We start from the raw sequence: 27,696 nt of genomic DNA, 5'->3' as shown, positions 1-27,696 counted from the left end.
CCTTTTCCTACATCCACCTCAATCGCCCCAAACAGCCATACAGTATGCAAAAAAAAAACAAGTGGGTGGGTTATAGTTATAGTGGGTTACACTACTTTAAGGTGCTCTTTATGAAAGGTACCTTAGTGTAAAGTGGTACCTTGTAGTGTTACAAGGGATACCCGCTCTGGAGAGCAAAATGGAGTATAAGGTACGTTACCCGTAATTGAATGAGGATAGAATGTAATGTTTTAAATATTTCTAGTTTGCCTTTGCTACCACTTTCGGGGACTTTAAAGGTTTTGGACTGAAGACGTGGGCTTTTGGAGGATCCCGGCTCACATTGGAGTTGTGTATATTGAATCAGAAAGGGGTGCTACAAGTGCAGATTCTTAGGTTTGTCCGAATGTTAACTCAAGTGGATGCATTGCAATGACATTCTTATTACAAGTCTTTCTACCAGTCTTTCTGCTTTCATTTTACGATTTCTGGGTACTATATTCCTAATAAATTCTGCCTGATAATTTCTGTATTTTTCCCCTCTTTGGAAAGTCTGGTAACAGGCGGACTCCTTTTCTCACTGGTGTGACATGGTTATACAGTAGTTATGTTCTGGTGTGGTCCACGTAGGAATGAATGATGTATGCAATTAAGCTGTATGTATCCACACACAAACAAAAAAAAACATTTGCCCCAGGATACTTCAGCTGGTGACGATCAGGGAGGATAAAGACAAAGGAGCCCTCTGTTGCTGGGTAAATCTGATAGATTTATTGACGGGACAAACAAACAAAAGGCTTATGTTTTCGGCATAAATCGTCTCCCATCGGAGCCTTTTGTTTACAGCTGGGCTGTAGCGCGTTTGGGTATACCTTTGTTCTATTGGTAAACTGTGCGTATGTTCCAGGAAAGGTTCAAGTTCACGCTGCCCCAATATGTTTTGGACTGTATAGTTGGACCAAGACAATTTCAAGTATTCTATGTGAGGTAGGTACGTATTTGGAGACGTGTGTGTACACTCCTTCTACAGACACGCACCATCCCAGACATCCTTTATTTGTGTAGGAGTCAGCTCCTTCCTAAAACCTGTCCCCATGGCAACTGTACAAACAAACCCGGACTGGTACGTCTTGAGGGAGCTATGTTAGTCATTTCAGGAGATCGACGCCGAAGGGAGAATGAACGACTGATATGTCATATTTGGGCTTGTTTTTTTTTGTTTAATGGCCCATCCATTGTTTTGATTGGTTTTCTTCCTCCCCATAGACGTTATGAAAACAGACTTTATGCACACAGGGAGGGCTGACAACTTTATAATAGGTTAGCTTGTCTTGCTTCAATGTTTACTGTGCGCTTATCTAACAGTATAACTTTAGACCGTACCCTCGCCCATACCCGGGCGCGAACCAGGGACCCTCTGCACACATCAACAACAGTCACCCTCGAAGCATCGTTACCCATCGCTCCACAAAAGCCGCGGCCCTCTGCACAGCAAGGGGAACTACTACTTCAAGGTCTCTGAGCAAGTGACGTCACTGATTGAAACGCTATTTAGCGCGCACCGCTAACTAAACTAGCCGTTTCACATCCGTTACACTTACATTGTTGTCATGCACATACACACATAAGAACTGCTTGTGTTTTGACGGATGACTTAATTGCATTATATATTTTTGTAACGGTTTCTGTTAGGAGTGCGAGAGATGAAGAACAATTGCCTCCACTAATGGTTATGCAAACGCCTCCGAACTCGTTTCTGTCAAACACTCACGAGAGAGAGCGTGTGTGAGTGAAACGTTAAGAATGGAGATTGGTTCGTGTCCAGATCACAAACAGAAAAATAACCAGAGATCTCAAATTAAATGAAGAGTGCTCTGGGAGCGCTAAATATCAATAGGCCCTGCGCGAGGAGCTGCGCCTGCAGACCAAATAAGGGCAGGAGCAGCCGGACAAGCGCGTCAGCCAGAGTGCGGAGTGGAGGACCCAGTCAGGCAGGCTCCGAGGCAACCCGGGGACGAGGAGAGACGAGTGGGCCGCACGCTCACAGACACTGGCCTACCTCCACTCTTCCCCTGGATGTTCATAGGCATACAGGTGGAGCAAGAGAGCGAGACGAAGCTGGAGAAGGATGACGCTACATGAGTTGGCTGAGTTCAAGTGTAACAGGTACAGGATCGTGTTCAGAAAGAGGGAAAGAGCTGCTACGTCCGAGAAGGAGGGGGAGAGAGAAAGTGATAGAGAGCGAGACCAAACAGAAGTAAAGGAGCACGGGAGTAAGTGTCGCCAGCCAAAGGAGGAATAAGAGCGAGAGAGGGAGAAATGCCTCTGGTCCTGAGTCGGGGCCAATGACTTCACTCAGGGGGTGGGGTCCCCCCTCCACCACCACCCCTCCGCGAGTTTAAAAGGGTACACGAGTAAGTCGTCCCGCTGCTCTGTTTCTGAGAACCCGGTTGTGTTTGGGACACACACACACACACCAGTGTACTTCCAGCTACAGAGACGAGGGACACAGAGGGGGACATGCCACTGGACGTTGTCCTAAATGGTCCGGCCCCGTGGGGGTTCCGACTGACTGGCGGCAAGGACTTCAACCAGCCCCTCACCATCTCCAGGGTAAGAGAGTGTACCTGATACTTTTAGACTGAGAAGACTGACAATGGGTGGGAGATTGTGTGTTTACAGTATGTTTCGCATGTGTGATGTGTGCTCGAGCATCTTTTGAGTGAGCCTGGTGCCAGGTGTTTGTGTGGGTGAGAAGGAGGCAGTAGTAGGGAGGTGTGTGTGTGTGTGTGTCTTCCTACAGAGAACACAAATGGTCAGATTATACTCAACCGTTCCACCATTGCATTCTGTGTGTAGGGGATTATGTTGATCCGCTCTGTTTTAGCCTATGGTGTGCGTGTGTCTCTCACCCCCCTCATCCCCCCCTTCTCTCTCTTACTGCCGGCGTACTTGGCTCACCTTCCCTTTAACCTCTCGTCTCAGTTAACTAGCTGCGCTAGGATGAGAAACAGCAGGGAGGAGCTCTGTGTATTCAACCAGACTGACCACAGAGTAACGCTGCCAAAAGTCTGCGTCCCAAATGGCAACATGCAGTATGCACTCCTTTTGACCCGGGCCTATAGAAATCTCTTCAAAAGTAGTTCACCAAAAAAGGGAATAGGAGGCCATTTGGACACACACACACAGCCTCAGCCATTCCCTAACAGCCTTAGATATGTACAGTGAAAGACCACTGGATTGTGAATGTGTCTTTTAGGGTTGTGTTAAACCATGATACAGCAGGGGTCTTTCTTATGTGGTGGAAGGCTGGGGGAACACACACATACACACATGTACGTGCGTGCGCACACACACCCGTGTTCCAGTAAATATCTGCAGCTCAGTTGGAAATAGCTGTTTGCATCATCTACTAGGATACACACACACAGCAGCTGAATGAACGCAGGCTGCTGGGAATGGGTTAATAGCTGGCGACCAAAGTGCAGCCTCCTGGGGAGGCATCTAGCTGGAGTTATTCAGAGAATGCCCTTCATTTTGCTCAAGTTAAGACATTCAACTGAAGGTGTGTGAGAGAGATCATCATGTGTTTGTGTTAACATTGTGTGTGTGCTTGTATGTGTGTCTGTCTGTCTCTCTGTGTGTGTATGTGTGTGTGTGTGTGTGTGTATAGTTTTGTATTTTAACTTAGGCGTGTGTGTGTGTGTGTGTGTGTGTGTGTGTGTGTGTGTAACCATAGGAGTATCAGTAATCCCTGTCGTGTGTCTAAGTTTAGGCCTGGCACCAGGGCCGGGAGCTAAAAGAGTTACCGGTGAGATCTGTGAATCATCGGCCCCTGATGGCCACTACACACCTGTTGTGTGAGCAGAGAACCCACAAGCTGATGAAAGGGAGGGAGGCTGGCGAGAGGGAGGGGCCAAAACTGGGGTCTCGGCCATGATGTCAGACAAGGGTTTATTATTTAACACCTTTTCAAAGGCACCGTAGGTAGCTGGTGCCCTCTAACCACAGATCTAGGGTCAGATTACCGTATCTCCAAGCCTAACCTTAACCATCAGGGGGATGAAGTACAATCTGACTCCGTTCGTTGTTTTTCAATCTTTCTCCTCGATTGATTTAAATCCCCTCATGTACCCTTGACCCTGTCCGTGTGTGCCTTTTGTATGGCCACGTATCCCTTCACAATCCACCCACTAGACAAGCTCTCATCTTTACTCCTAACCTCTCACACAGCAGTCGTTGATCGAAAGCTTCTTAAACCCTCTCTACGTGGTCTTTACTAGCTCTCGTTCCAGGGGCTGTTCACTTGCAATGAGATTTAGCCACTGGCACATTCCTCTCGCTCGCAGAGCTTTTAACCTCTATCTTGTCTCGGGGATGTTTTCCCAGGCTGTTTTTTGTTTAAAAAAACATCCCCTTTTTCGGTTGATTTTTGTTTCCAAGTGAAAGCGTAAACGAAACATTATTAATTGACGTCCATTGCCCGGGTTCCAGTAAACGAGGGAATCCAGGACGGATGACGAGTGATGTTTAAATTAGCTGCGGGCCGTGCATGTTTGGCTGGGACTGGAAGCGGAGTAGGGAAGAAACTAGGGGTTGTGTTCAGTGGTGTGTGTGTGTGTGTGTGTGTACCGCATAGCAAAATGAAAATGAGGGCTTCTTATTGGACAAGTTATGGTCGTAGCTCCCCGTTTTCAAACCGTTGCTTTCTCCCTCCCGAACACACCCCAGGGGTCCATCCATGCAGGAAACTTTTGGAGCCGCTCCCAATTCGCCTCCTTGCCCTCCTTTTGGCCCTAACCCTTCAAGGTCTGCAGATCTGAAGAGCCTGGATGGGTTCCAGTGTAATGGAGGACCTTTCCACCGTATTGATTTCACCTTACAGATCTGCAAACGTTTTTTTTTTAAAAAGGCCAAATGACGGGTTTCGGAGCGATGTGGGACTGACTGTCGGAATGGATAGGAGAGTAATAAAAATGATGCACGCCACAGGGAGATGCAGATGGTTGTCAAGGAAAATGGCAAAGTTTGAATCGTGTAAATCACTCACGTTCCCTCCGCATCCCGTGACTCTCTCCTCCTGGGTTATTTATAGGCCCGTGATCCAAGCTTCAATGTAACGTCTCCCCTGTGAGAGCTACAACGTTGCGTCTGTGGCGCCTGAAACGCAATATGGTTCTCTTCCACCAGAGAGGAAAACCCCATCAGAGAGAGAGAGAGAGAGAGAGAGCGAATGAGAGAAAGAAATATTGCAAGCGGTGAGAGACAGAGGGAGATCGAGAGAGAGACACACACACCACACACACACACACACACACACACAGAAAGAGAGCATTTGAAGTAAATGGACGAAAAATAGGGAGCATTTTGAAGTTAAAACCCCGGCTACTTTTGAGGTTTTAACTTCAATTGCTCTCTCTTTCTCTATATTTTTTACTATTCTCTCCCGTATGTTACTCGTTACCACGTATAAAACCCAATCATTTCGACCCGGCTCGTGTCCGTATTCCGTCTGTATTCTGTCAGTTGGCAGGACGAAACACGTGTTTACTTCGTCCACACAGAGAGATGGGGGAAATAAACAGTTTGCACCAGCTCAAATACCAGCGAGGGCAAATGACTTTATACGCAGAGAGAGAGGTTTACCTCCTGACTTCATACACAGAGAGGTTTCAACCATGTACTCTGGAGGCCGGGACACTGTCAAGTAGACGGGCTACTAAAACAAACGGCAAACTCCCAGCAAATGTATATTTCAACTTTTGCAACAAAATCGACGATTGAGTTGGGAGTTTTGGTATTGCTTCTTAATTGGCATGAACATAAATAGCATATAGTTGTGGGTTGTTGTGCACAAAATCCAGCTACCCTATCATCACAATTGGGTCGTCAAAAATGTTGCCATAGGGTAATTTCATGAACAACCTTCTCCCAAATCTATATGCAACGTTGTGGCAACGAGGTGTTAGGAGGAAATAGAATCATGCAAATCTATATGCAACGAGGTGTTAGGAGGAAATAGAATCATGCAAGTCTATGCTTTTATTAGAGGTTCTATGGACCAGAAGTGCTTAAAGGGAGTCACTAGAAGTGGGCCTACAGTTAACCTAACAGATCAATTAGGCCCAAAGAGGTTTGTTCAACTACAATCAGTCAGATAGATGAGGTGGCACTGATATAGAGCGGGCCAACCTAACTACAGGCGGATGATGAGGTGGCACTGATATAGAGCGGGCCAACCTAACTACAGGCGGATGATGAGGTGGCACTGATATAGAGCAGGCTACATTGTGTTCATTCATTATGTATACATAGAACAGTACATGCCATTTTATTATGATGGAGAGAGATGGGGAAGTGATGGAGAGTGGGGACAAGGGAGGAAGGAATTGAGATGGAGATGACATGCTTGTGTGGTGAGGTAAGAAGGATTATTCCCATGTTGTTTGTGTGACTACGGATCCACACAAATATGGCACACATTTCTGCCTGGCTAATAGTAGATTATTAACAGCAGCATACACCCACCCGGTCCTTACTGATCTCTCTCCCTCTCCTCTCTCTGTCTCTGTCTCTCTGCCTCTCCTCTCTCTGTCTCCGTCTCTCTCCCTCTCCACTCTCTGTCTCCGTCTCTCTGCCTCTCCTCTCTCTGTCTCCGTCTCTCTCCCTCTCCTCTCTCTGTCTCCGTCTCTCTCCCTCTCCACTCTCTGTCTCCGTCTCTCTGCCTCTCCTCTCTCTGTCTCCGTCTCTCTGCCTCTCCTCTCTCTGTCTCTGTCTCTCTGCCTCTCCTCTCTCTGTCTCCGTCTCTCTCCCTCTCCACTCTCTGTCTCCGTCTCTCTGCCTCTCCTCTCTCTGTCTCCGTCTCTCTGCCTCTCCTCTCTCTGTCTCCGTCTCTCTGCCACTCCTCTCTCTGTCTCCGTCTCTCTGCCTCTCCTCTCTCTGTCTCCTCTCTCTGTCTCCTTCTCTCTGCCTCGCCTCTCTCTGTCTCCGTCTCTCTGCCTCTCCTCTCTCTGTCTCCGTCTCTCTGCCTCTCCTCTCTCTGTCTCCGTCTCTCTGCCTCTCCTCTCTCTGTCTCCGTCTCTCTGCCTCTCCTCTCTCTGTCTCCGTCTCTCTGCCTCTCCTCTCTCTGTCTCCGTCTCTCTCCCTCTCCTCTCTCTGTCTCCGTCTCTCTCCCTCTCCTCTCTCTGTCTCCGTCTCTCTCCCTCTCCTCTCTCTGTCTCCGTCTCTCTGCCTCTCCTCTCTCTGTCTCCGTCTCTCTCCCTCTCCTCTCTCTGTCTCCGTCTCTCTCCCTCTCCACTCTCTGTCTCCGTCTCTCTCTCCCCTCTCTCTGTCTCCGTCTCTCTCCCTCTCCACTCTCTGTCTCCGTCTCTCTCTCCCCTCTCTCTGTCTCCGTCTCTCTCCCTCTCCTCTCTCTGTCTCTGTCTCTCTCCCTCTCCTCTCTCTGTCTCCGTCTCTCTCCCTCTCCTCTCTCTGTCTCCGTCTCTCTCCCTCTCCTCTCTCTGTCTCCGTCTCTCTCCCTCTCCACTCTCTGCCTCTGTCTCTCTCCCCTCTCTCTGTCTCCGTCTCTCTCCCTCTCCTCTCTCTGTCTCCGTCTCTCTCCCTCTCCTCTCTCTGTCTCCGTCTCTCTCCCTCTCCACTCTCTGTCTCCGTCTCTCTGCCTCTCCTCTCTCTGTCTCCGTCTCTCTGCCTCTCCTCTCTCTGTCTCCGTCTCTCTGCCTCTCCTCTCTCTGTCTCCGTCTCTCTGCCTCTCCTCTCTCTGTCTCCGTCTCTCTCCCTCTCCACTCTCTGTCTCCGTCTCTCTGTCTCTGTCTCTCTGTCTCCTCTCTCTGTCTCCGTCTCTCTCTCTCCGCCTCACTCTGAATAATCGGGTTTTATAAGTCTGAGTTATATATGGGAGAGAATCGTAAAAAATATACCTTGGCAGCAGCCGGGGTTCTCACTTCAAGTTCTCTCTCTCTCTTTCCATCTCCCTCTCTCTGTCTCCGTCTCTCTCTCTCTCTTTCCATCTCCCTCTCTCTGTCTCCGTCTCTCTCTCTCTCTTTCCATCTCCCTCTCTCTGTCTCCGTCTCTCTCTCTCTCTTTCCATCTCCCTCTCTCTGTCTCCGTCTCTCTCTCTCTCTTTCCATCTCCCTCTCTCTGTCTCCGTCTCTCTCTCTCTCTTTCCATCTCCCTCTCTCTGTCTCTGTCTCTCTCTCTCTCTTTCCATCTCCCTCTCTCTGTCTCCGTCTCTCTCTCTCTCTTTCCATCTCCCTCTCTCTGTCTCCGTCTCTCTCTCTCTCTTTCCATCTCTCTCTCTCTGTCTCTCTCTCTCTCTCTTTCCATCTCCCTCTCTCTGTCTCTCTCTCTCTCTTTCCATCTCCCTCTCTCTGTCTCCGTCTCTCTCTCTCTCTTTCCATCTCCCTCTCTCTGTCTCCCTTTCTCTCTCTCTCTTTCCATCTCCCTCTCTCTGTCTCGTCTCTCTCTCTCTTTCCATCTCCCTCTCTCTGTCTCCGTCTCTCTCTCTCTCTTTCCATCTCCCTCTCTCTGTCTCCGTCTCTCTCTCTCTCTTTCCATCTCCCTCTCTCTGTCTCCGTCTCTCTCTCTCTCTTTCCATCTCCCTCTCTCTGTCTCCGTCTCTCTCTCTCTCTTTCCATCTCCCTCTCTCTGTCTCTGTCTCTCTCTCTCTCTTTCCATCTCCCTCTCTCTGTCTCCGTCTCTCTCTCTTTCCATCTCCCTCTCTCTGTCTCCGTCTCTCTCTCTCTCTTTCCATCTCCCTCTCTCTGTCTCCGTCTCTCTCTTTCCATCTCCCTCTCTCTGTCTCCGTCTCTCTCTTTCCATCTCCCTCTCTCTGTCTCCGTCTCTCTCTTTCCATCTCCCTCTCTCTGTCTCCGTCTCTCTCTTTCCATCTCCCTCTCTCTGTCTCCGTCTCTCTCTTTCCATCTCCCTCTCTCTCAGTTCAGTTCACTTTCTAAGTATGAAAAGTGACGACGTTTGCTTACTTCACCAAAGTAAACGAAGACGACACTAACGGCAACCATTATTAGAATAATTTGTGACAATTGAATTAATAATGATCCATCTCTGTCTCCCCTCTCTTTCTCTCTCTCTCTGGGCAGATCACTCCGGGCAGTAAGGCGGCGGTGGCCAACCTGTGTCCTGGTGATGTCATCCTGGCCATCGAGGGCATCCCGGCGGAGGACATGATGCACTGTGAGGCCCAGAACAAGATCAAAGATGCCATCTACCAGCTCATTCTCACCGTCCAGAGGTCAGGGGTCACACTGTGGGACACTCACATACCGATACAGACACGCGTACACACTCACCTGATACGTACACACACACTGGAGACATACATGCACACACACCCGCATGCACATTAACATACACACACACACACACACTGACATGCACACATTGATGCCCACCCCACATACAGTCCTCTCACGTAAACACACACACTGACATGCACACACTTACACGCACAAACTAATACACACACACACATCTCACATAAACGTACACACACACTAATACTCACATGCACACACAGTAATACTCTCACAAACACACATACCCAAATACACACACGCCTCTCACATAAAAGCACACACCATACAATAGAGAAGTGTACAAACATCAGTGACACAAGTGACTACCAATGGGTGTATCCAATGACACACATAGCTAGTCAAACACACATTCATGTTTGACTATCTACAGAACTTACTGTACTTGATGGATCCCAAGATCGCTTTAATACCACATAGAAGGTTCCATCTTATGTAGAATGTTCCAGAGCTGGAAAAAGACAATTTCATACCCAAGAACACCAAGAAATGAGCTACACACACCCACTCTCTAATACAGACACACTTATACATGCCCACGCACATACTCGCACAAATACTCTTTCATACACACACACGCTTTTATACTGTTCACACACCAAAGGAAGTCTATGAAGTTGGGTTTGATTTATGAGTGCTCAGTGTGCTGTGGCCCAGCTGCCATGTAAAACCAATGTTTGGTCTGTGGTCATAATCGTTTCACCTGCGGTCGAGGGAGTTGACAGTAAACTCTGTTTGATCATGACCTGTTTCTTGTTCCCAGACCAGAAACCAGGCTATGGTCGCCTCAAGTCACGGAAGACGGGAAAGCCAACCCGTTCAAAATCAACTTGGAGGCTGAGCAACAGGTGAGCGATACCATGAGGATCTAATTAGGGGGGAGGGGGGGACTGTGTGTGTATTTGTTTTAGTTGTATTTGTGTCTACACCTGTTGGTGTTTGTGTGCGTCTGAGAACATCACATAAGGCCTCCTTGTCTTTTTCTCTCTCGCTCTCCATTCAGGAGTTCAAACCCATTGGTACGGGTCACAACCGCAAGGCCCAGCCCTTTGTAGCTGCAGCTAACATCGACGACCATCGTCAGGTGGTGAGCACAGCCTACAACACCCCCATAGGCCTCTACTCCTCAGGCAACATCCAGGACGCCATGCACGGACAGATGAGGGGCCTGGTCCAGGACAAGCCAGAGGGGTGAGTTGGCTGGCCGGGTTGGTGAGATGGTCTGTGGGTTGATGGGTGGTTGTCTGATTTCTATCTGTCGTCATGGTGACACCAGTATTGCTGTGTTAGCTTCCACTGTCGTCTTCTCTGATAGTTTATGTTCTAGAACACGTTAAATGTTATGTCAAGGTACTTTACATATATACAGTGCATTCGGAGATTATTCAGACCCCTTGACTTTTTCCACATTTTGTTACGTTCCAGACTTATTCTAAAATGGATTACATTATTTTTTTCCCCCTCATCAATCTACATACAATACCCCATAATGACAAAGCAAAAACAGGTTTTTTAGAAATGTTTACAAATAAAAAACGGAAATATCTCATTTATATAAGTATTCAGACCCTTAACTCAGTACTTTGTTGAAGCACCTTTGGCAGCGATTACAGCCTCAAGTCTTTGGGATTGACGCTACAAGCTTGACACACCTGTACTTGGGGAGTTTGTTTATATATATATATATATATATATATATATGTATATGTGTGTGTGTGTGTGTGTGTGTGTGTGTGTAAAAAAATATATATATATTACACTTTATTGAGACAGTATGGAAATCAGAGGAGGATATAGAGAGTCTTGTATCCTCGTTTTTCAGTTCCCAGGAAGTCATGTGGATCTCATTAGCCTAGCTAGCAGATATATGGGGTGTCACCACGGTGCATGTATTACCCAAGCACACAGGAATGACTTTTTCCCTGGCTTGAGCAGGAGCTGTTTCTGATAGACAGACATAAATCATGCTAGCCGAGTTTCACATCAGCCTACAGTGTACAGTTCAGTACAGCGGCTCTTCACTGTTCATATTTTGATCAAGTAGTGTAGTAGAAACTAGAAAGGATACGTTTCAGTAGAAACTTTTGAGTGCTTGTAATAGTGAGGTCCTGTGACCACAAACTGGTTGAATCAACGTTGTTTCTACCCATATGTATCAAGAATGGTCCACACTTGGAGATAAATACATGACAACTACTAAAAATAATAAAACAATAGGAAACATCTAAGAAGCCAGGCCTGGTATTTATAGCGTTTTTTGAAAAGGCTTTTGATAAGGAAAGGCTGTATTTTATTTATAAATGCCTGGATTTTTTCAATGTCAGTGATTCTCTTATGAAATGGGTAAAAGTAATGTATAGCAACCCCAGGTGTAAAATGGTAAATAGCGGCTACTTCTCCGAGTTTTGAATTGTCAAGAGGAGCTAAGCAAGGGTGTCCGCTTTCACTATATCTATTCGTTATGGTCATCGAAATGCTAGCTATTAAAATCAGATCAAATAACATTAGAGGGTTAGAAATCCAAGGCTTAAAAACAAAGGTGTCCATGTATGCCAATGACTCAAGTTTTATATTAAGTCCGCAAGCTGATCCCTGCAATGTTTCATTGAAGATCTAGATAACCTTTCTGGACTAAAACCTAATTACGATAAGTGTACAACGACCCTGCAGTTTACCTATAAAATGGTCTGACAGTCAAGTAGACATACTTGGTATTCATATCACAAAATATATAAATGAGATCTCCACGATGAATTTCAACAGAAAACTGCAACCATGGAGAGGGAAATTCCTGTCTATTTATGGAAAAAATGCACTGATTAACTCCTTAGTCTTATCTCAGTTTACTAGTTTACTTATGGCGCTGCCTACTCCTGATTCGTTTTTCAAAACATATGAGCAAATAATATTTAGCTTTATCTGGGATGCTAAACCAGACAAGATAAGGCGTGCCCATCTTTAAAATGAGTATACACTGGCAGGGTTGAGATGATTAAATATCAAAGCACTAAACCTCTCTCTAAAATCTTTACTTATCCAAAAGTTTAACCCTAAATGGTTCTCAACTAGATTACTAAGAAAAGCTCATCCATTGTTTAAAAATGACCTTTTTACATTTGTGCAGATTTCCGTGTCTCATTTTCAATGAATTGAAAAAGAAAATCCCCCAAACAAGCATTGCAAAGCAGACTACAATTTACATTTCATCCCCCTGAAAAGATAGAACAAATATTACAAAAAATATTATGGCTGAACTCAAATGTTCTGGTTGATAAAATACCTGTATTTATGGAAAATATGTTTGAAAAGGGGATTTTGTTTTTAAATGATATTGTAAATTGGAATGGTAGAGTTATCATAATTATATGGGAAGGTCTGCTCAATACAAGATTACAACAAATGATTACAGCATTACCCCAAAAAGGGAGGAGGCAGGTGGCAGCGGGAGGAGGTAGGGAACTGGTCTGTCTGCCGAATATAAAGGATCAAAACTGGCAGAGGAATAAAAATAGCATAAATAGGAAAGTTTACCAGTTTCATTTGAGGACAAGGATGTTGACAGCTGTGCCATACAGATTGGAAAATAGTTGGGAAGATATTTTTGATGTATGGATTCTATGGTACAGGGTGTATGAGTTGATTATATAAAACGAAGCAAGATTCAAGACTTTGTGCTAACATTGTACAGAATTCTTGCCACCAACAAAATGTTGAATATTTGGGACATACAATCATCGTAGCTCTGCAGATTTTGGTGTGAGGATACAATAGACCATTTGTTTTTGTGTGTTTCTGGTCTCAGGCTCAGGAATGGCTGAAAGTGTGTAACATTGATTTTAAAAAATCCCTAGAAATGGTATTGTTGGGAGACCGGGTCAGTCAATTACTAATATACTAATATCTCAGTAAAAGTATTTATCTTCAACTAGCAATCTGTGGATTATATTCGATTAGATAGATTCAAATTGTATGTTAAATATCACAGCATAGTTGAAAGATATAATGGTGCGTAGAAATCCGAAGAGGGTGGTGAGCAGAGATACGTGGGATGGGCTGAGGGTTGGGATGTGGAATTGGAGACAAGTAGGAGTGGAGTTGCTGGGTGGGGGATAGAATGACGGTCAAATATAAAAGTAAAACAATAAAGTCAAAATAAAACAAAACAAAAAGTCAGTTTGAATGACCCTGAGGGGCAGTGTTCTTACAGCTAATGCATGTTTGCCTGAGGCTGATGCCGCGCAGGTGTTTGTTCACATGCATATACACACACTCTCATTCAAATACACACACGTGCACATACACAGACACAGGTAAATAGTGCCATACATGTACTCAAACATATTCAGTTGGCATATTTTGTTGTCCTTGATGTCTTCTGTTTTTTGTGTTGTTGTTTTCCGTTTGTTCGTGCATTGGCGGGGGGGGGGGGGATGTAATAATACACATTTTCTTGGGCAGGTGTCTCGGATGGTTGAGGGGCAGCTCTTGGGGAACTGTGGGGTGTATCTTGGAGGGCTGGTGGACTGGCGATTGGGAGCTTGGCCGGTGGCTGATAGGTCGCTGGTTCTGGTCCCCGTTTATGACCTTGTGGGAGAACTATCAACGTGCCCTTGAGCAGGGCGTTGGCACTGGTTCCTTCTGTGGGTCGCTCTGGATGGGAGTCTGTTAGATGACTGAATGAGGAGGAGATGTTGAGCTGATTCACTGCAAGTAGAATGAATATAAAACATACAATGTAAAAAATATATTTATATACAGTATTTCAGTGGAGGCTGGTGACTTGGAAAATTGAGGAGGATGGGGGACCTCCAGTATAGGCCCGGAACACACAGAGACCACAGTGTGTTTAAAAAATCATCAGATACTAATTATTTTAACCTAAAGACATTTATAGTACAATATTATGAGGGATGAGAAGGCTACTTACAGTGTTGAAAAGGGGACCACAGCAGTGATTGAATGAGGGTATGAGGCATGAGTTGAGGTGTTCAGAGGCTTGACCAGTGCAGGAGGACACGATATTACTGGGAAGACAAAAAACAACAACACAAAACACTACACAGGTAGACAAAAGAGCTAAGAATGAGTTAGTCCAAGCAAGGAGTAAGATCTTTGATGTGTTAATGGGATCGTGTATGTGATTGACTCTACATACAGTAATGAGAGGAAATTGATAGGGGTACTCACAGTGCTTGGAAGGGAAACATTCAATGTGCCAGTGGATGAGCGGGCACATGAGACATCATGTAACCCAAGAAACGTTCCTGAATAAAGCCCTGATCATCCACATACCTGACGATAACTGACAGCTGCAAGTAAAATGGGGGCACCATAGGGCCCAGAGCAGTGGAGCAACTTTTACCCCCTAGGGCCTGGAGTTTTCCCTTATATGTTAACCTAACTAGGAAAACTCTGAACCTTATAAGGTATGACAATTAATAATCAGTTGTAAAAACGTTTTATATGGGCTATGATGGGAGCAGTTTTTCTTAATCAAGTCACATGGTTTTAAAAAAACCTCTGTATTTAGACTAGATTAGGAGGGGGATTTCCTCTACCCAGACACAGACGGCAACTGATAGACAATATAAATCACGGGGCCGAGCTTTATGCATGTGTGCAACTGTAGGCCTTATAAAAATAAAAAAAAGACTCACATCACTATTATGTTGATTGATTCATTCCAGTGAATAATTTTGGATTCAAAACATATAGGAAACCTAGCCAGCCCAATTTTGAATATAACCAACATGTTATCACCTTCACATTTCTCCTGACACACAAACGGACTATAAATACATAACGCTACCAATAAGTTTACCCTGACCAGATGGACAGGGCTCATAGACTGTATGCAGCTGCTCTAATTAGTAGCCTACAGTTGATCAGACAGAAAAAAGTATTGTTTTCAACCCATACAGCAGATACCATACAGCAGATACCATACAGCATGTCAGATTTCTAATGTTTAGGCGTAGCCTGGGATGCTGAGACATTTATGTCATGAGTTTTTACTTGTCGGTCCGGAGTGATTGTGTGTTATCATCTTTGCTAAATAAATTCCGGAGGAAAGTGCAACGCCTGAGCGCATGAGAAGAAATGTGCTGCGTCAACCTCTCTCTTTTAGTCTAACTTTTAATGGATGATGCAATGGAAGCTATCAAATCATTCGGAGTAGTTTTTGAAATCTCAGAAAAGATGTTCAGCATGTGAAGAACCTTAACGTGCATTTACAGGCGGATTGATAATAGGCTCCCTGTTAACCAGCTTTGCATGTGATGCCAGTTGGTATTGAACGCTCTCACCTTTTCATCCTTCTCCATGAAACTGATCTCAGGCAGAGGTCGACCCTCGCTTTTAATTCGCACCTTTTCCGTGTACCCCAGAGAATGAAAGGGGTTCTTCAACAAAAAGTCCAACATTTTCGGCAGCGTTGGCCATTCTACCATTCTGGCGGAGAAAACTGCACACTCGCGCTGGTAGCTAGCTAGCAAGGCAAATTTAAATACATTGCACTAACTGGACCCAAAAATAAAGTTCTAAACCCAAGAAAACAATGTATAATATACCTCATCCATCTCCTGCATTTTGAAAAAACTAATCTGAATTGAATAATGTCCCAAAAATGCTCAACTATCACTCTTCACTCTTAATCTCTATCCAACAATGTCACCAAGCTTCTCAACACATAGAACCCCCATAATGCTCTGTGGCACAATCCCAATACAACAAACTAAGTTAATTATCTGATCCTACATCTATGATCGGATGGACACGATGTCAGTTCATACTGCAAAAGCTTTGATTGGTTGGAGGACATCCTCTGGAAGTGGTCATAATTACCATGTATGTCTATGGAAGGGAGTGAGGCCTTATGAGCCTCCTATATCTTGTATTGAAGTTAATGTAGCCAGAGGAGGATGGACGCTATCTTTCCTCCAGCTACACCATGGTGCAAGCACAGACAGTGCTGTTGAAGTTACTGTAGACCTTCATTGCAAAACAGTATATTTTAACCAATTATTTGGTGATATATGAATATAATTTTTCGTTTTATCTTTTTTTAATGTTGTACTATTTTTATATTTATGACATTTTACTGAGGAGCCTCCACTTATTTATTTATTTATATATATCTATATATATATATATATATATATATACACACTACCTACTTCTCTTTATTTTCTGGTTAGAGCCAGATTGCGCTGTTCTGTGAAAGGAGAAATACACAGCGTTGTACGAGATCTTCAGTTTCTTGGCAATTTCTCACATGGAATAGCCTTCATTTCTCAGAACAAGAAAAGACTGACGAGTTTCAGAAGAAAGTTCTTAGGTTCTGGCCATTTTGAGCTTGTAATCGAACCCAAAAATGCTGATGCTCCAGATACTCAACTAGTCTAAAGGCCAGTTTTATTGCTTCTTTAATCAGTACAACTGTTTTCAGCGGTGCTAACAAAATTGCAAAAGGGTTTTCTAATGATCAATGGGCCTTTTAAAATGCTAAACTTGGATTGGCTGACACAACGTGCCATTGAAACACAGTAGTGATGGTTGCTGATAATGGGCCTTTGTACACCTACAGTTGAAGTCGTAAGGGTACATACACCTTAGCCAAATACATTTAAACTCAGTTTTTCACAATTCCTGACATTTAATCCTAGTAAAAATTCCCTGTCTTAGGTCAGTTAGGATCACCACTTTATTTTAAGATTGTGAAATGTCAGAATAATAGTTGTGAGAAATGATTTATTTCAGCTTTTATTTCTTTCATCACATTCCCAGTGGGTCAGAAGTTTACATACACTCAATTAGTATTTGGTAGTAGCATTGCCTTTTTAAATTGTTTCACTTGGGTCAAACATTTTGGGTAGCCTTCCAACAATAAGTTGGGTGAATTTTGGCCCATTCCTCCTGACAGCCTCCTTGCTCGCACACGCTTTATCAGTTCTGCCCACAAATGTTCTATAGCATTGAGGTCCGGGCTATGTGATGGCCACTCCAAAACCTTGACTTTCTTGTCCTTGTGCCATTTTCCACAACTTTCTAAGTATGCTTGGGGTCATTGTCCATTTGGAAGACCCATTTGCAACCAAGCCTTAAAGGAACAGTCAACTTAGTGTATGTAAACTTCTGACCCACTGGAATTGTGAAACAGTGAATTATATGTGAAAAAATCTGTCTTGTAAACAATTGTTGGAAAAATTACTTGTCAGGCACAAAGCAGATGTCCTAACCGACTTGCCAAAACTATAGTTTGTTAACAGGAAATCTGTGGAGTGGTTGAAAAACAAGTTTTAATGACTCCAACCTAAGTGTATGTAAACTTCCGACTTCAACTGTATGTAGATGTTCCGTTAAAAATCAGCCGTTTCCAGCTACAATAGTCATTTGCAACATGAACAATGTCTCCACTGTATTCTGATCAATTTGATGTTATTTTAATGGACAAAATATGTGCTTTTCTTTCAAGAACAAGGACATTTCTACATGACCCCAAACTTTTGAATGGTAGTGCATATAGAAAAGAATGGTCCCACCACCCAAAGAACATCCAGCCAACTTGACACAACTGTGGGAAGCATTGGAGTCAACATGGGCCAGCATCCCTGTGGAACGCTTTTGACACCTTGTAGAGTCCACGCCCCGATGAATTGAGGCTGTTCTGGGGGCAAAAAGGGGTGCAACTCAATATTAGGAAGGTGTTCATAATGTCTGGTACACTCAGTGTATGTATACATATATAGCGTATTCAATCCATGTGTCGTATTATTGGCCTGTAGATCTCTTTCAGCAAATTCTGGTTAGATGACTTGGTGTTCTGACAATGGGTGGTGGCTATAAAAAGAGCTGTGTATACGAAAGGCGTCTGCACACTCATGCCTCTTCACCTCATGTCATCTCTGACCTCCTCTCTCCATTCTCTCCGTTCTCCTCCCATCCATTCTTCCTCTCTGTTTTTCCCTCTCTTCACTTCCTTTTATGGACGTCTGCTGATGCCTGTGTTATGTGTGTCTCTGTCAGACCTGAGTTCAAATACTATTTGAAATCTTTCAAGTACGTTGAGCGCAAATACTTCTAGCCTGCCTGGAGTACCACATGGGTGGGGTTTGCCATTGTGGGACTATTTTATTGGTCCATTAAGCCAGGAAAGCTCAATAAAGCACTAAAAACAGTATTTGGAAATTATGTCAAATAGTATTTGACCCCAGGTCTGGTCTCTGTAATGTTTGGCAGGTCTCCTTTTGACCTGATGCAGCCTGTGATAACCAAAAGCCTCAGGGCCCTGGAGTGAGAGTGCCCCAGCTGGCAGGCATCATTTCCCCCTATGACTTACAGCCCGTCCCTAAACCTGGAGCTGGGGAGTTCTGGACCCCCAGGCCTCAATACGACTCCGATGTTAAATCTGATATGGAGGATAGTGTTGTTATGACTACCCTGGTGTCTGCTGGGGCAGATGAACAGTGCTTTCCATGGTAGCCGCAGATCTCGGATGGAACAGGTGCAGCCGATGTCGACTTAAAGCAGCCCCTGGCACATCTCTGATTCAGAGGGGTTGGGTTAAATACGGAAGACACATTTCAGTTGAACGCATCCAGTTGTACAACTAACTAGGCATCCCCCTTTCCCTTTTTTTTCTCCATCTCCACAAAATGTGAGATATTTTTGTGTGTGTTTGTGTGTGCTGCATCTGTTAATGCTCACCTCTTTGTGTGTGTGTATGTGTGTGTGTGTGTATATTTTTGCTCATCTCTGTGTGTGTCTCCCTCTCTGCAGTAGCAAGACGCTGACCTCCATCGAGGAGTCTGATGTGTACCGCATGCTCCTGAAAGACCAGGAGGAGCCCCAGGAGCCCCGGCAATCAGGTTCCTTCAAGGCCCTGCAGGACTTTGTCGACAGCGACGGTCAGTTCTCCACTAAGTAACTTCCCTTTCATTATGATATGGGTGGGAAATGATATCATCATTCAGTGTGGATTCCAGGCTATAATGCTGCAGTCCCGCACTTAAGAAGAGCTTCACGGTTGCATATAATAATGTATTCTTTCTCAATGAGACACATCAAGGACAAACCTGTTGGTGTTCAAGTCGTCGTCAGTGTGGGTGAACTCTCTACCGCTCACTCACTTCAAGACCTATAGTTTAATTAACACCTCTAGCTATCAACATCGCACACATTTTGACCCCAAAAACTATTGGAAAGAGCCACAATCAAAATGAAGATATCACTTGAAATCAGTATTTTGTTGGGCATTCATTTTATAAGACAAAGTACAGGGAGATAATTCAGAATTCACATTGTTCTGATCTTGAAAAGTGCGTACACAAGGAGTGAACTCTATATACCAATGAATTAGTAGTGAACAGATTACATGTCTAGGCTTTGGTTCAGCAGGCTAACACGGTCACTTTGGGTGGTACTGATGTGATAGATAAGGCCTATGAACAAAAATGTGGCATATAAAGAAGCTGATGAAATAGCATGATCATTACACAGATGCACCTTGTGCTGGGGGCAATAAAAGGCCACTCTAAAATGTGCAGTTTTGTCATACAACACAATGCCACAGATGTCTCAAGTTGAGGTAGAGTGCAATTGGCATGCCGACTGTCCACCAGAGCTGTTGCCAGAGAATTGAATGTTCATTTCTCTACCATAAGCCACCTCCAAAGTCGTTTTAGAGAATTTGGCAGTACGTCCAATCGGCCTCACAACCGCAGACCACATGTATGGCGTTGTGTGGGCAAGCGGTTTGCTGATGGTGATGGCGGGGTTATGGAATGGGCAGGCATAAACTACGGACAACAAACACATTTGCATTTTATTGATGGCAATTTGAATGCACAAATACTTGTGACAAGATTCTGAAGCCCATTGTGATGCTCATTTTTTTTAAGGAGTCTGACCAATAGATGCAAATCTGTATTCCCAGTCATGTGAAATCCATAGATTAGGTCCTAATTAATTTATTTAAATTGACTGATTTCCTCATATGAACTGTAACTCAATCAAATCAATGAAATTGTTGTATGTTGCGTTTATATTTTTGTTCAGTATATATTATATACCCAGTCGGATGCTTTGTAAAAAAATAAAAAAAACTTTAGGCAGGAATTCTCAGTCCTCAGATTTGCTTACGCAAAACGTATTTGTCCAGTCAGACCTGTGACAGACTAGTGTTGTCTATTTTTACTTCCTCTTTAGTGTCTGATTTTGTCAACTATGCATGTGGTTTATAGTTGGAAATCCAATCTTCAGTGGTAAGCAACGTTTTATTTTCTCTCTCAAACCTCATTTAACCACACAAACGCATATTGTGATCCGTTTTGAAGTCCACCATTTGCAGAAGACCAATGTAAACATAAACTTGAATGTTGAATTGAGTTGCTTGAGGCAACCTGCTCTGAACAACCTATAGTGTTTAAGATACGATAAGATAATGACTTCCATCAACGATACCGATTTACATGGCATTGACTGACAAGTCGACAGCTTCTTATTAATGACTGTCGTTGTGTGTGCTTGTACTGTAACGACTAAAATAACCTGTATGGACAGCTGCAAGGCTATCCCTGAACTTATCTGTAAATGAAATGCAATATGTTTCTATGGTATGAAATAAAGATTTAACATAATTTAGGTTACTTTAGGTTTAGGTTATAATTTAAAAACAATTCTTCCTTTTTACAGGGCAAAAATGTCATCCAAAAACAAGAACAGCAGCTTCCAACAAAACTTTGATCGCTGCTCTAGGGCTTGTGAGCTCAGTGATATTATGTGTAATTTACTTAGAACCACCATCTATTGTCTGTCCATCCAGATTAGGAGAATCGCCATCCTTGGAACTGAAAATAGTTTCTCTATTTAAAAAAAAAAAAAAAAAAAAACTGAAAAGCCTATCGTCTTGGTGTGGCTCTGGCCAATTGGTGTGGACCCTGTTCAACATCAATAGCTGCGTCCTGACAGACGACAGATCCCTTTACGACGAAGCGGACGCTGTCATTTTCTTTCACAAAAGCATCAGACCGACTTGCCCTGGTCTCCTCGACCAGGTTTTCATAAATGGATCTGGTATCGCATGAAATTACCAACAAATAACAAAAAAAATACCAGGTCTGGAAAACCTCTTCAACCTAACAGGCTGACTGCACCGCTCGCGTGCGCGTTGCGTTGCAAAATAAATGTAGATGTCAATATTATTCAATTATTGCACCCACACTGCTCGTGCGCACCAACGAGCGTCTGCGTTGCCAAGGGCTTGCATAGAAGTCAGTTCTATTTCTGACGCAGATCGCGCTGCAATTCCTGCCTCTCCCATCTCCTCATTGGTTTATAGAAGCAGGTACCCACGTGCCATCTCCTCATTGGTTATACCCTAGTGGGTGACTGAAAGACGAACGAGGTCAGTGGCGGTAATGCACCTAATTTCTGAAAGTTGCCAATCGCAATATAAAGTCAAGAGAAGAAAAAGCCTGAAAGGAGGAGAGATGACTAGAAAGATGACATATTACATCATTTATGCAGCAGCATACAATACATTTTTGGACTCACCTTCTGAAGGTGGCGGTGGTCTTGTAAGGGCAAATTTTGTCATCAGTCTGGCATTCTCTGGATTTATGGTGGGAACTCTGGGGGGGGGTAATATAGCAGGCTAGTGGTTGCTTTGCAATGCTCACAGTTAGCCACTGAATCCTTACAATCCTTGTTGAATTTGCGATTTCCAACTTGTTGTGTAATCTTTATGTCCAATGGCCGATGAGCACCAATAGGTTTAATCTAATTTCTCTTCATTTTTTTCTCTTCATATGACAAGGATTAAAAAGGATTTGTCAGTAGATTGCCGACTTGATTCATGATGGTGACTGCTAGCTAAGACTTTGAAACTAAAATGTTGACATGATCAGTCCAATCAAAGCTACTGTAGATATAATGTGATTTGATGTAATTTATCTGTGGCCAATGACCTTGAGCCTTCTTGGAAGGGTACTTGCAATATAACTCTATGGCAGGACCCAAAGGGTTGACATTTTGGATGTCTATGCTTACTAAGGACTTAAACTTGGTGATGACGTAGTGTCCCCATGAGTGACAGAACACTGAGCCAATCACGGCGCAATGCTCCTATTTTCTGCTGGCTCGCACCACCACCGCAGAAAGCACTGAGCTAGGCTGAAACATCTGCATTTTGGAGCTGCCACACTCAAGAAAACAAAAAAAGAGACCATGTTTGAATGAGGATTTATTTAACTCAATGATATATCTTTTTTTTACTTATTTTTTTACATTGTTTGTAAACTGAAATGTGCTACGTAGTAATGCCAAATTAACATGCAAAACAAGCAAGCCCAAAACATTTTATTTCTTTGTGTATGTGTGTGTATGTATGTATGTATGTATGTATGTATGTATATTTATTTATTTATGTATTTATGTAAAAATATGGGGCTCAAAACAGGTGGTGGTACTCTGCCCCACCTACCCTGAATGACAGATCGCCACTGTGTTGTTTGGGGGGGGGGGGGTTTCAATGCTGGTGAATATACAGGAAGTGTGCAATAGATTGAGATGATGTATCCGTGCATGCAATATACTGTGCTAAGGTGTCATCATCAATATACTCTGCTATGGTGTCATCATCAATATACTCTGCTACGGTGTCATCATCAATATACTCTGCTATGGTGATATCATCAATATACTGTGCTATGGTGTCATCATCAATATACTGTGCTATGGTGTCATCATCAATATACTGTGCTATGGTGTCATCATCAATATACTGTGCTATGGTGTCATCATCAATATACTCTGCTACGGTGTCATCATCAATATACTCTGCTATGGTGTCATCATCAATATACTGTGCTATGGTGTCATCATCAATATACTGTGCTATGGTGTCATCATCAATATACTCTGCTATGGTGTCATCATCAATATACTCTGCTATGGCGTCATCATCAATATACTCTGCTATGGCGTCATCATCAATATACTGTGCTATGGTGTCATCATCAATATACTCTGCTATGGTGTCATCATCAATATACTGTGCTATGGCGTCATCATCAATATACTCTGCTATGGTGTCATCATCAATATACTCTGCTATGGCGTCATCATCAATATACTCTGCTATGGCGTCATCATCAATATACTCTGCTATGGCGTCATCATCAATATACTGTGCTATGGTGTCATCATCAATATACTCTGCTATGGTGTCATCATCAATATACTCTGCTATGGCGTCATCATCAATATACTCTGCTATGGTGTCATCATCAATATACTCTGCTATGGCGTCATCATCAATATACTGTGCTATGGTGTCATCATCAATATACTGTGCTATGGTGTCATCATCAATATACTGTGCTATGGTGTCATCATCAATATACTCTGCTATGGTGTCATCATCAATATACTCTGCTATGGCGTCATCATCAATATACTCTGCTATGGTGTCATCATCAATATACTCTGCTATGGTGTCATCATCACATACTGTGCTATGGTGTCATCATCAATATACTCTGCTATGGCGTCATCATCAATATACTGTGCTATGGTGTCATCATCAAGCTCTAACTCTCTGATTCAGAGGGGTTGGGTTAAATGCAGAAGACACATTTCAGTTGAAGGCATTCAGTTGTACAACTGACTAGGTATCCCTTTTTCCCCCAATATACTGTGCTATGGTGATATCATCAATGTACTGTGCTATGGTGTTATCATCAATATACTGTGCTATGGTGACATCACCAATATACTGTGCTATGGTGATATCATCAATGTACTGTGCTATGGTGACATCATCAATATACTGTGCTATGGTGACATCAATAATATACTGTGCTATGGTGACATCATCAATATACTGTGCTATGGTGACATCATCAATATACTGTGCTATGGTGACATCATCAATATACTGTGCTATGGCGACATATCTGTGACGATATACAGTATATGTCGCTAACGCTCTGCTCCTTTTTTGTATTTCAATATTAAAATTATTTAATATCCTTCAATTACGGTATGCTCCTAATTTTAATAATTTGCTTGTGACTTGTGTTCTGTGTCACAAATGGTAACCTATTCTCTATGTACTGTATTGACCAGCTCGAAGTAGAGCACTATATAGGGATTAGGGTACCAATAGTGTGTGTCCCATGTGTTGTCCAGGCACTCGCCCCATGGTGACGAGGACGGTGAGAGCGCCCATGACTAAGCCACCGCCGCCCACAGGAAACCTGCAGAAGCTGCCCCTGTGTGACAAGTGTGGAAACGGCATTGTGTGAGTACTTCGAAGACGAAGCTGCTCTGAGAATATCATATGAAAAGTTGGTACTGAGTTGCACCCATTTCTTTCAATACTTATTATAATAAGAAGAGTTATAGCCTGAAATCCAGAACCTGTTTTGAGATGACATTCCACTCCTTTTATTCTGTGTCATTCCAAACACAGGAGGCTGCTGAGGGGAGGACGGCTCATAATAATGGTGGGAACGGAGCGAATGGAATAGCATTAAACACGTTTGATGTCTTTGATACCATTCCAGCTGTTACCATGAGCCAGTCCTCCCCAATTAAGGTGCCACCAACCCCCTGTGTTGCCTAACAGTATCTTTCTTCTACAGAGAGTTTACTTAGTTGTGTTGATCAAAAGTGTTTGGTCAGACAAGGAGTGGCAAGGAGTATAATGATAACAGAAACAAACTGGTACCCAAGCCAGAAGAGTTACACCTAAAATGCCGTTTCCAGCTACAATAGTCATTTACAAAATTAACCAACTCAATATTAGGAAGGTGTTCATGTTTGGTATACTCAGTGTACTTTGAGTGGTTAGATGAGGTAGGCAGCACTCTCCCAAATCATTGATGTACTTTTGTAATCTGGCAACCCCGCTCCAGCGCCCCCTCCACCAATCCTAACCATTAGTGGGGGAAATGCTAAACTGACCCAAGATCAGCGTCAGCGGTAACTTCAGCCTACTCCTGTTGTTACCTCTGTTGTTCTTCTATAGGGGCACAGTGGTGAAAGCGAGAGACAAGTTCCGCCACCCTAGCTGCTTCGTGTGCACCGACTGTGACGTCAACCTTAAACAGAAGGGCTACTTCTTCGTGGAGGGCCAACTGTACTGCGAGACCCACGCTCGAGCCCGAACAAGACCCCCGGAGGGCCATGACCTTGTCACTGCTTTCCCCTCGGCATAGGACCCTCACACACACGCACCATCCTAAATTCTGTCTGCCAGTGAGGCACCATTGATTGTAACTGTTTGTATCTGTGTTCTCCTGTGTTCTATTGTCTGTTTGCTTTATTTTGCACAAATCCTGACAGTGCATTTGTTTGTGAATACACTTACATGTACAGTGCCTTGCGAAAGTATTCGGCCCCCTTGAACTTTGCGACCTTTTACCACATTTCAGGCTTCAAACATAAAGATATAAAACTGTATTTTTTTGTGAAGAATCAACAACAAGTGGGACACAATCATGAAGTGGAACAACATTTATTGGATATTTCAAACTTTTTTAACAAATCAAAAACTGAAAAATTGGGCGTGCAAAATGATTCAGCCCCCTTAAGTTAATACTTTGTAGCGCCACCTTTTGCTGCGATTACAGCTGTAAGTCGCTTGAGGTATGTCTCTATCAGTTTTGCACATCGAGAGACTGAATCCTTGCAAAACAGCTCGAGCTCAGTGAGGTTGGATGGAGAGCATTTGTGAACAGCAGTTTTCAGTTCTTTCCACAGATTCTCGATTGGATTCAGGTCTGGACTTTGACTTGGCCATTCTAACACCTGGATATGTTTATTTTTGAACCATTCCATTGTAGATTTTGCTTTATGTTTTGGATCATTGTCTTGTTGGAAGACAAATCTCCGTCCCAGTCTCAGGTCTTTTGCAGACTCCATCAGGTTTTCTTCCAGAATGGTCCTGTATTTGGCTCCATCCATCTTCCCATCAATTTTAACCATCTTCCCTGTCCCTGCTGAAGAAAAGCAGGCCCAAACCATGATGCTGCCACCACCATGTTTGACAGTGTGTTCAGGGTGATGAGCTGTGTTGCTTTTACGCCAAACATAACGTTTTGCATTGTTGCCAAAAAGTTCAATTTTGGTTTCATCTGACCAGAGCACCTTCTTCCACATGTTTGGTGTGTCTCCCAGGTGGCTTGTGGCAAACTTTTAAACGACACTTTTTATGGATATCTTTAAGAAATGGCTTTCTTCTTGCCACTCTTCCATAAAGGCCAGATTTGTGCAATATACGACTGATTGTTGTCCTATGGACAGAGTCTCCCACCTCAGCTGTAGATCTCTGCAGTTCATCCAGAGTGATCATGGGCCTCTTGGCTGCATCTCTGATCAGTCTTCTCCTTGTATGAGCTGAAAGTTTAGAGGGACGGCCAGGTCTTGGTAGATTTGCAGTGGTCTGATACTCCTTCCATTTCAATATTATCGCTTGCACAGTGCTCCTTGGGATGTTTAAAGTTTGTGAAATCTTTTTGTATCCAAATCCGGCTTTAAACTTCTTCACAACAGTATCTCGGACCTGCCTGGTGTGTTCCTTGTTCTTCATGATGCTCTCTGCGCTTTTAACAGACCTCTGAGACTATTACAGTGCAGGTGCATTTATACGGAGACTTGATTACACACAGGTGGATTGTATTTATCATCATTAGTCATTTAGGTCAACATTGGATCATTCAGAGATCCTCACTGATCTTCTGGAGAGAGTTTGCTGCACTGAAAGTAAAGGGGCTGAATAATTTTGCACGCCCAATTTTTCAGTTTTTGATTTGTAAAAAAAGTTTGAAATATCCAATAAATGTCGTTCCACTTCATGATTGTGTCCCACTTGTTGTTGATTCTTCACAAAAAAATACAGTTTTATATATTTATATTTGAAGTCTGAAATGTGGCAAAAGGTCGCAAAGTTCAAGGGGGCCGAATACTTTCGCAAGGCACTGTATACTATTCTCTTACTTCAAATAAAGGGTTTTTTGACTCCATGTTGTGGAAAGGCCTCATTGTCTTTCTCTCCATCCCTTTCCTGAGCTGGCTGGCCGACTGAATAATAGGCAGGCACACTAGATGAAGTGCTGGCACGTCACAGTGTCACAGAGGGCACTGAGAGTCTCTCAAGGGGGATGACGACGAGGAGCTGTGAATGTGTCACCTTCCCCGTGTCAGCTGTTATTCCTCACAGGGTGTCAAGGCATAAAGGGTACCAAGGCATAAAGGGTACTGTCTGTTTACGACCTGGGATTTGGTGTCCAGCCAGACGGCGAGCGTCAGTGAATGAGTTGTAAGGTCAGCAAGTGTTTGGGTGACAACTGAAAGGGATGAACGCGAGGAAGGGCAACTGTGATTA

At 43.7% G+C, this 27,696-nt stretch overlaps 1 protein-coding gene across 1 annotated transcript; it reads left to right on the top strand.

Annotated features, from left to right (window-relative positions):
• The first annotated feature begins 645 nt into the window (after positions 1-645).
• On the top strand, positions 646-27,334 carry LOC110497455 (PDZ and LIM domain protein 3). The gene is made up of 7 exons (XM_021573562.3): positions 646-2,592; positions 9,075-9,226; positions 10,072-10,156; positions 10,312-10,499; positions 19,086-19,213; positions 24,498-24,609; positions 25,339-27,334. The coding sequence occupies exons 1-7, from the start codon at positions 2,500-2,502 to the stop codon at positions 25,526-25,528; spliced, it is 948 nt and encodes a 315-aa protein (XP_021429237.3). The 5' UTR covers positions 646-2,499; the 3' UTR covers positions 25,529-27,334.
• Positions 27,335-27,696: the final 362 nt, after the last annotated feature.

This window comes from Oncorhynchus mykiss, chromosome 19 (assembly GCF_057628025.1).
Source record: "Oncorhynchus mykiss isolate SJ-2025 chromosome 19, ASM5762802v1, whole genome shotgun sequence".
Classification (NCBI taxonomy): Eukaryota; Metazoa; Chordata; class Actinopteri; order Salmoniformes; family Salmonidae; genus Oncorhynchus; species Oncorhynchus mykiss.
Note: the sequence above shows the minus strand (reverse complement) of the source record. Positions and strands in the feature narration are given on the sequence as shown.

Excerpts from the sequence above, each read along its gene's own strand:
- LOC110497455 (XM_021573562.3), top strand. The coding sequence starts at position 2,500 with ATGCCACTGGACGTTGTCCTAAATGGTCCGGCCCCGTGGGGGTTCCGA. Across the intron at positions 19,214-24,497 it reads GGACTTTGTCGACAGCGACG|GCACTCGCCCCATGGTGACG; the intron begins GTCAGTTCTCCA and ends TGTGTTGTCCAG. Across the intron at positions 24,610-25,338 it reads AAGTGTGGAAACGGCATTGT|GGGCACAGTGGTGAAAGCGA; the intron begins GTGAGTACTTCG and ends GTTCTTCTATAG.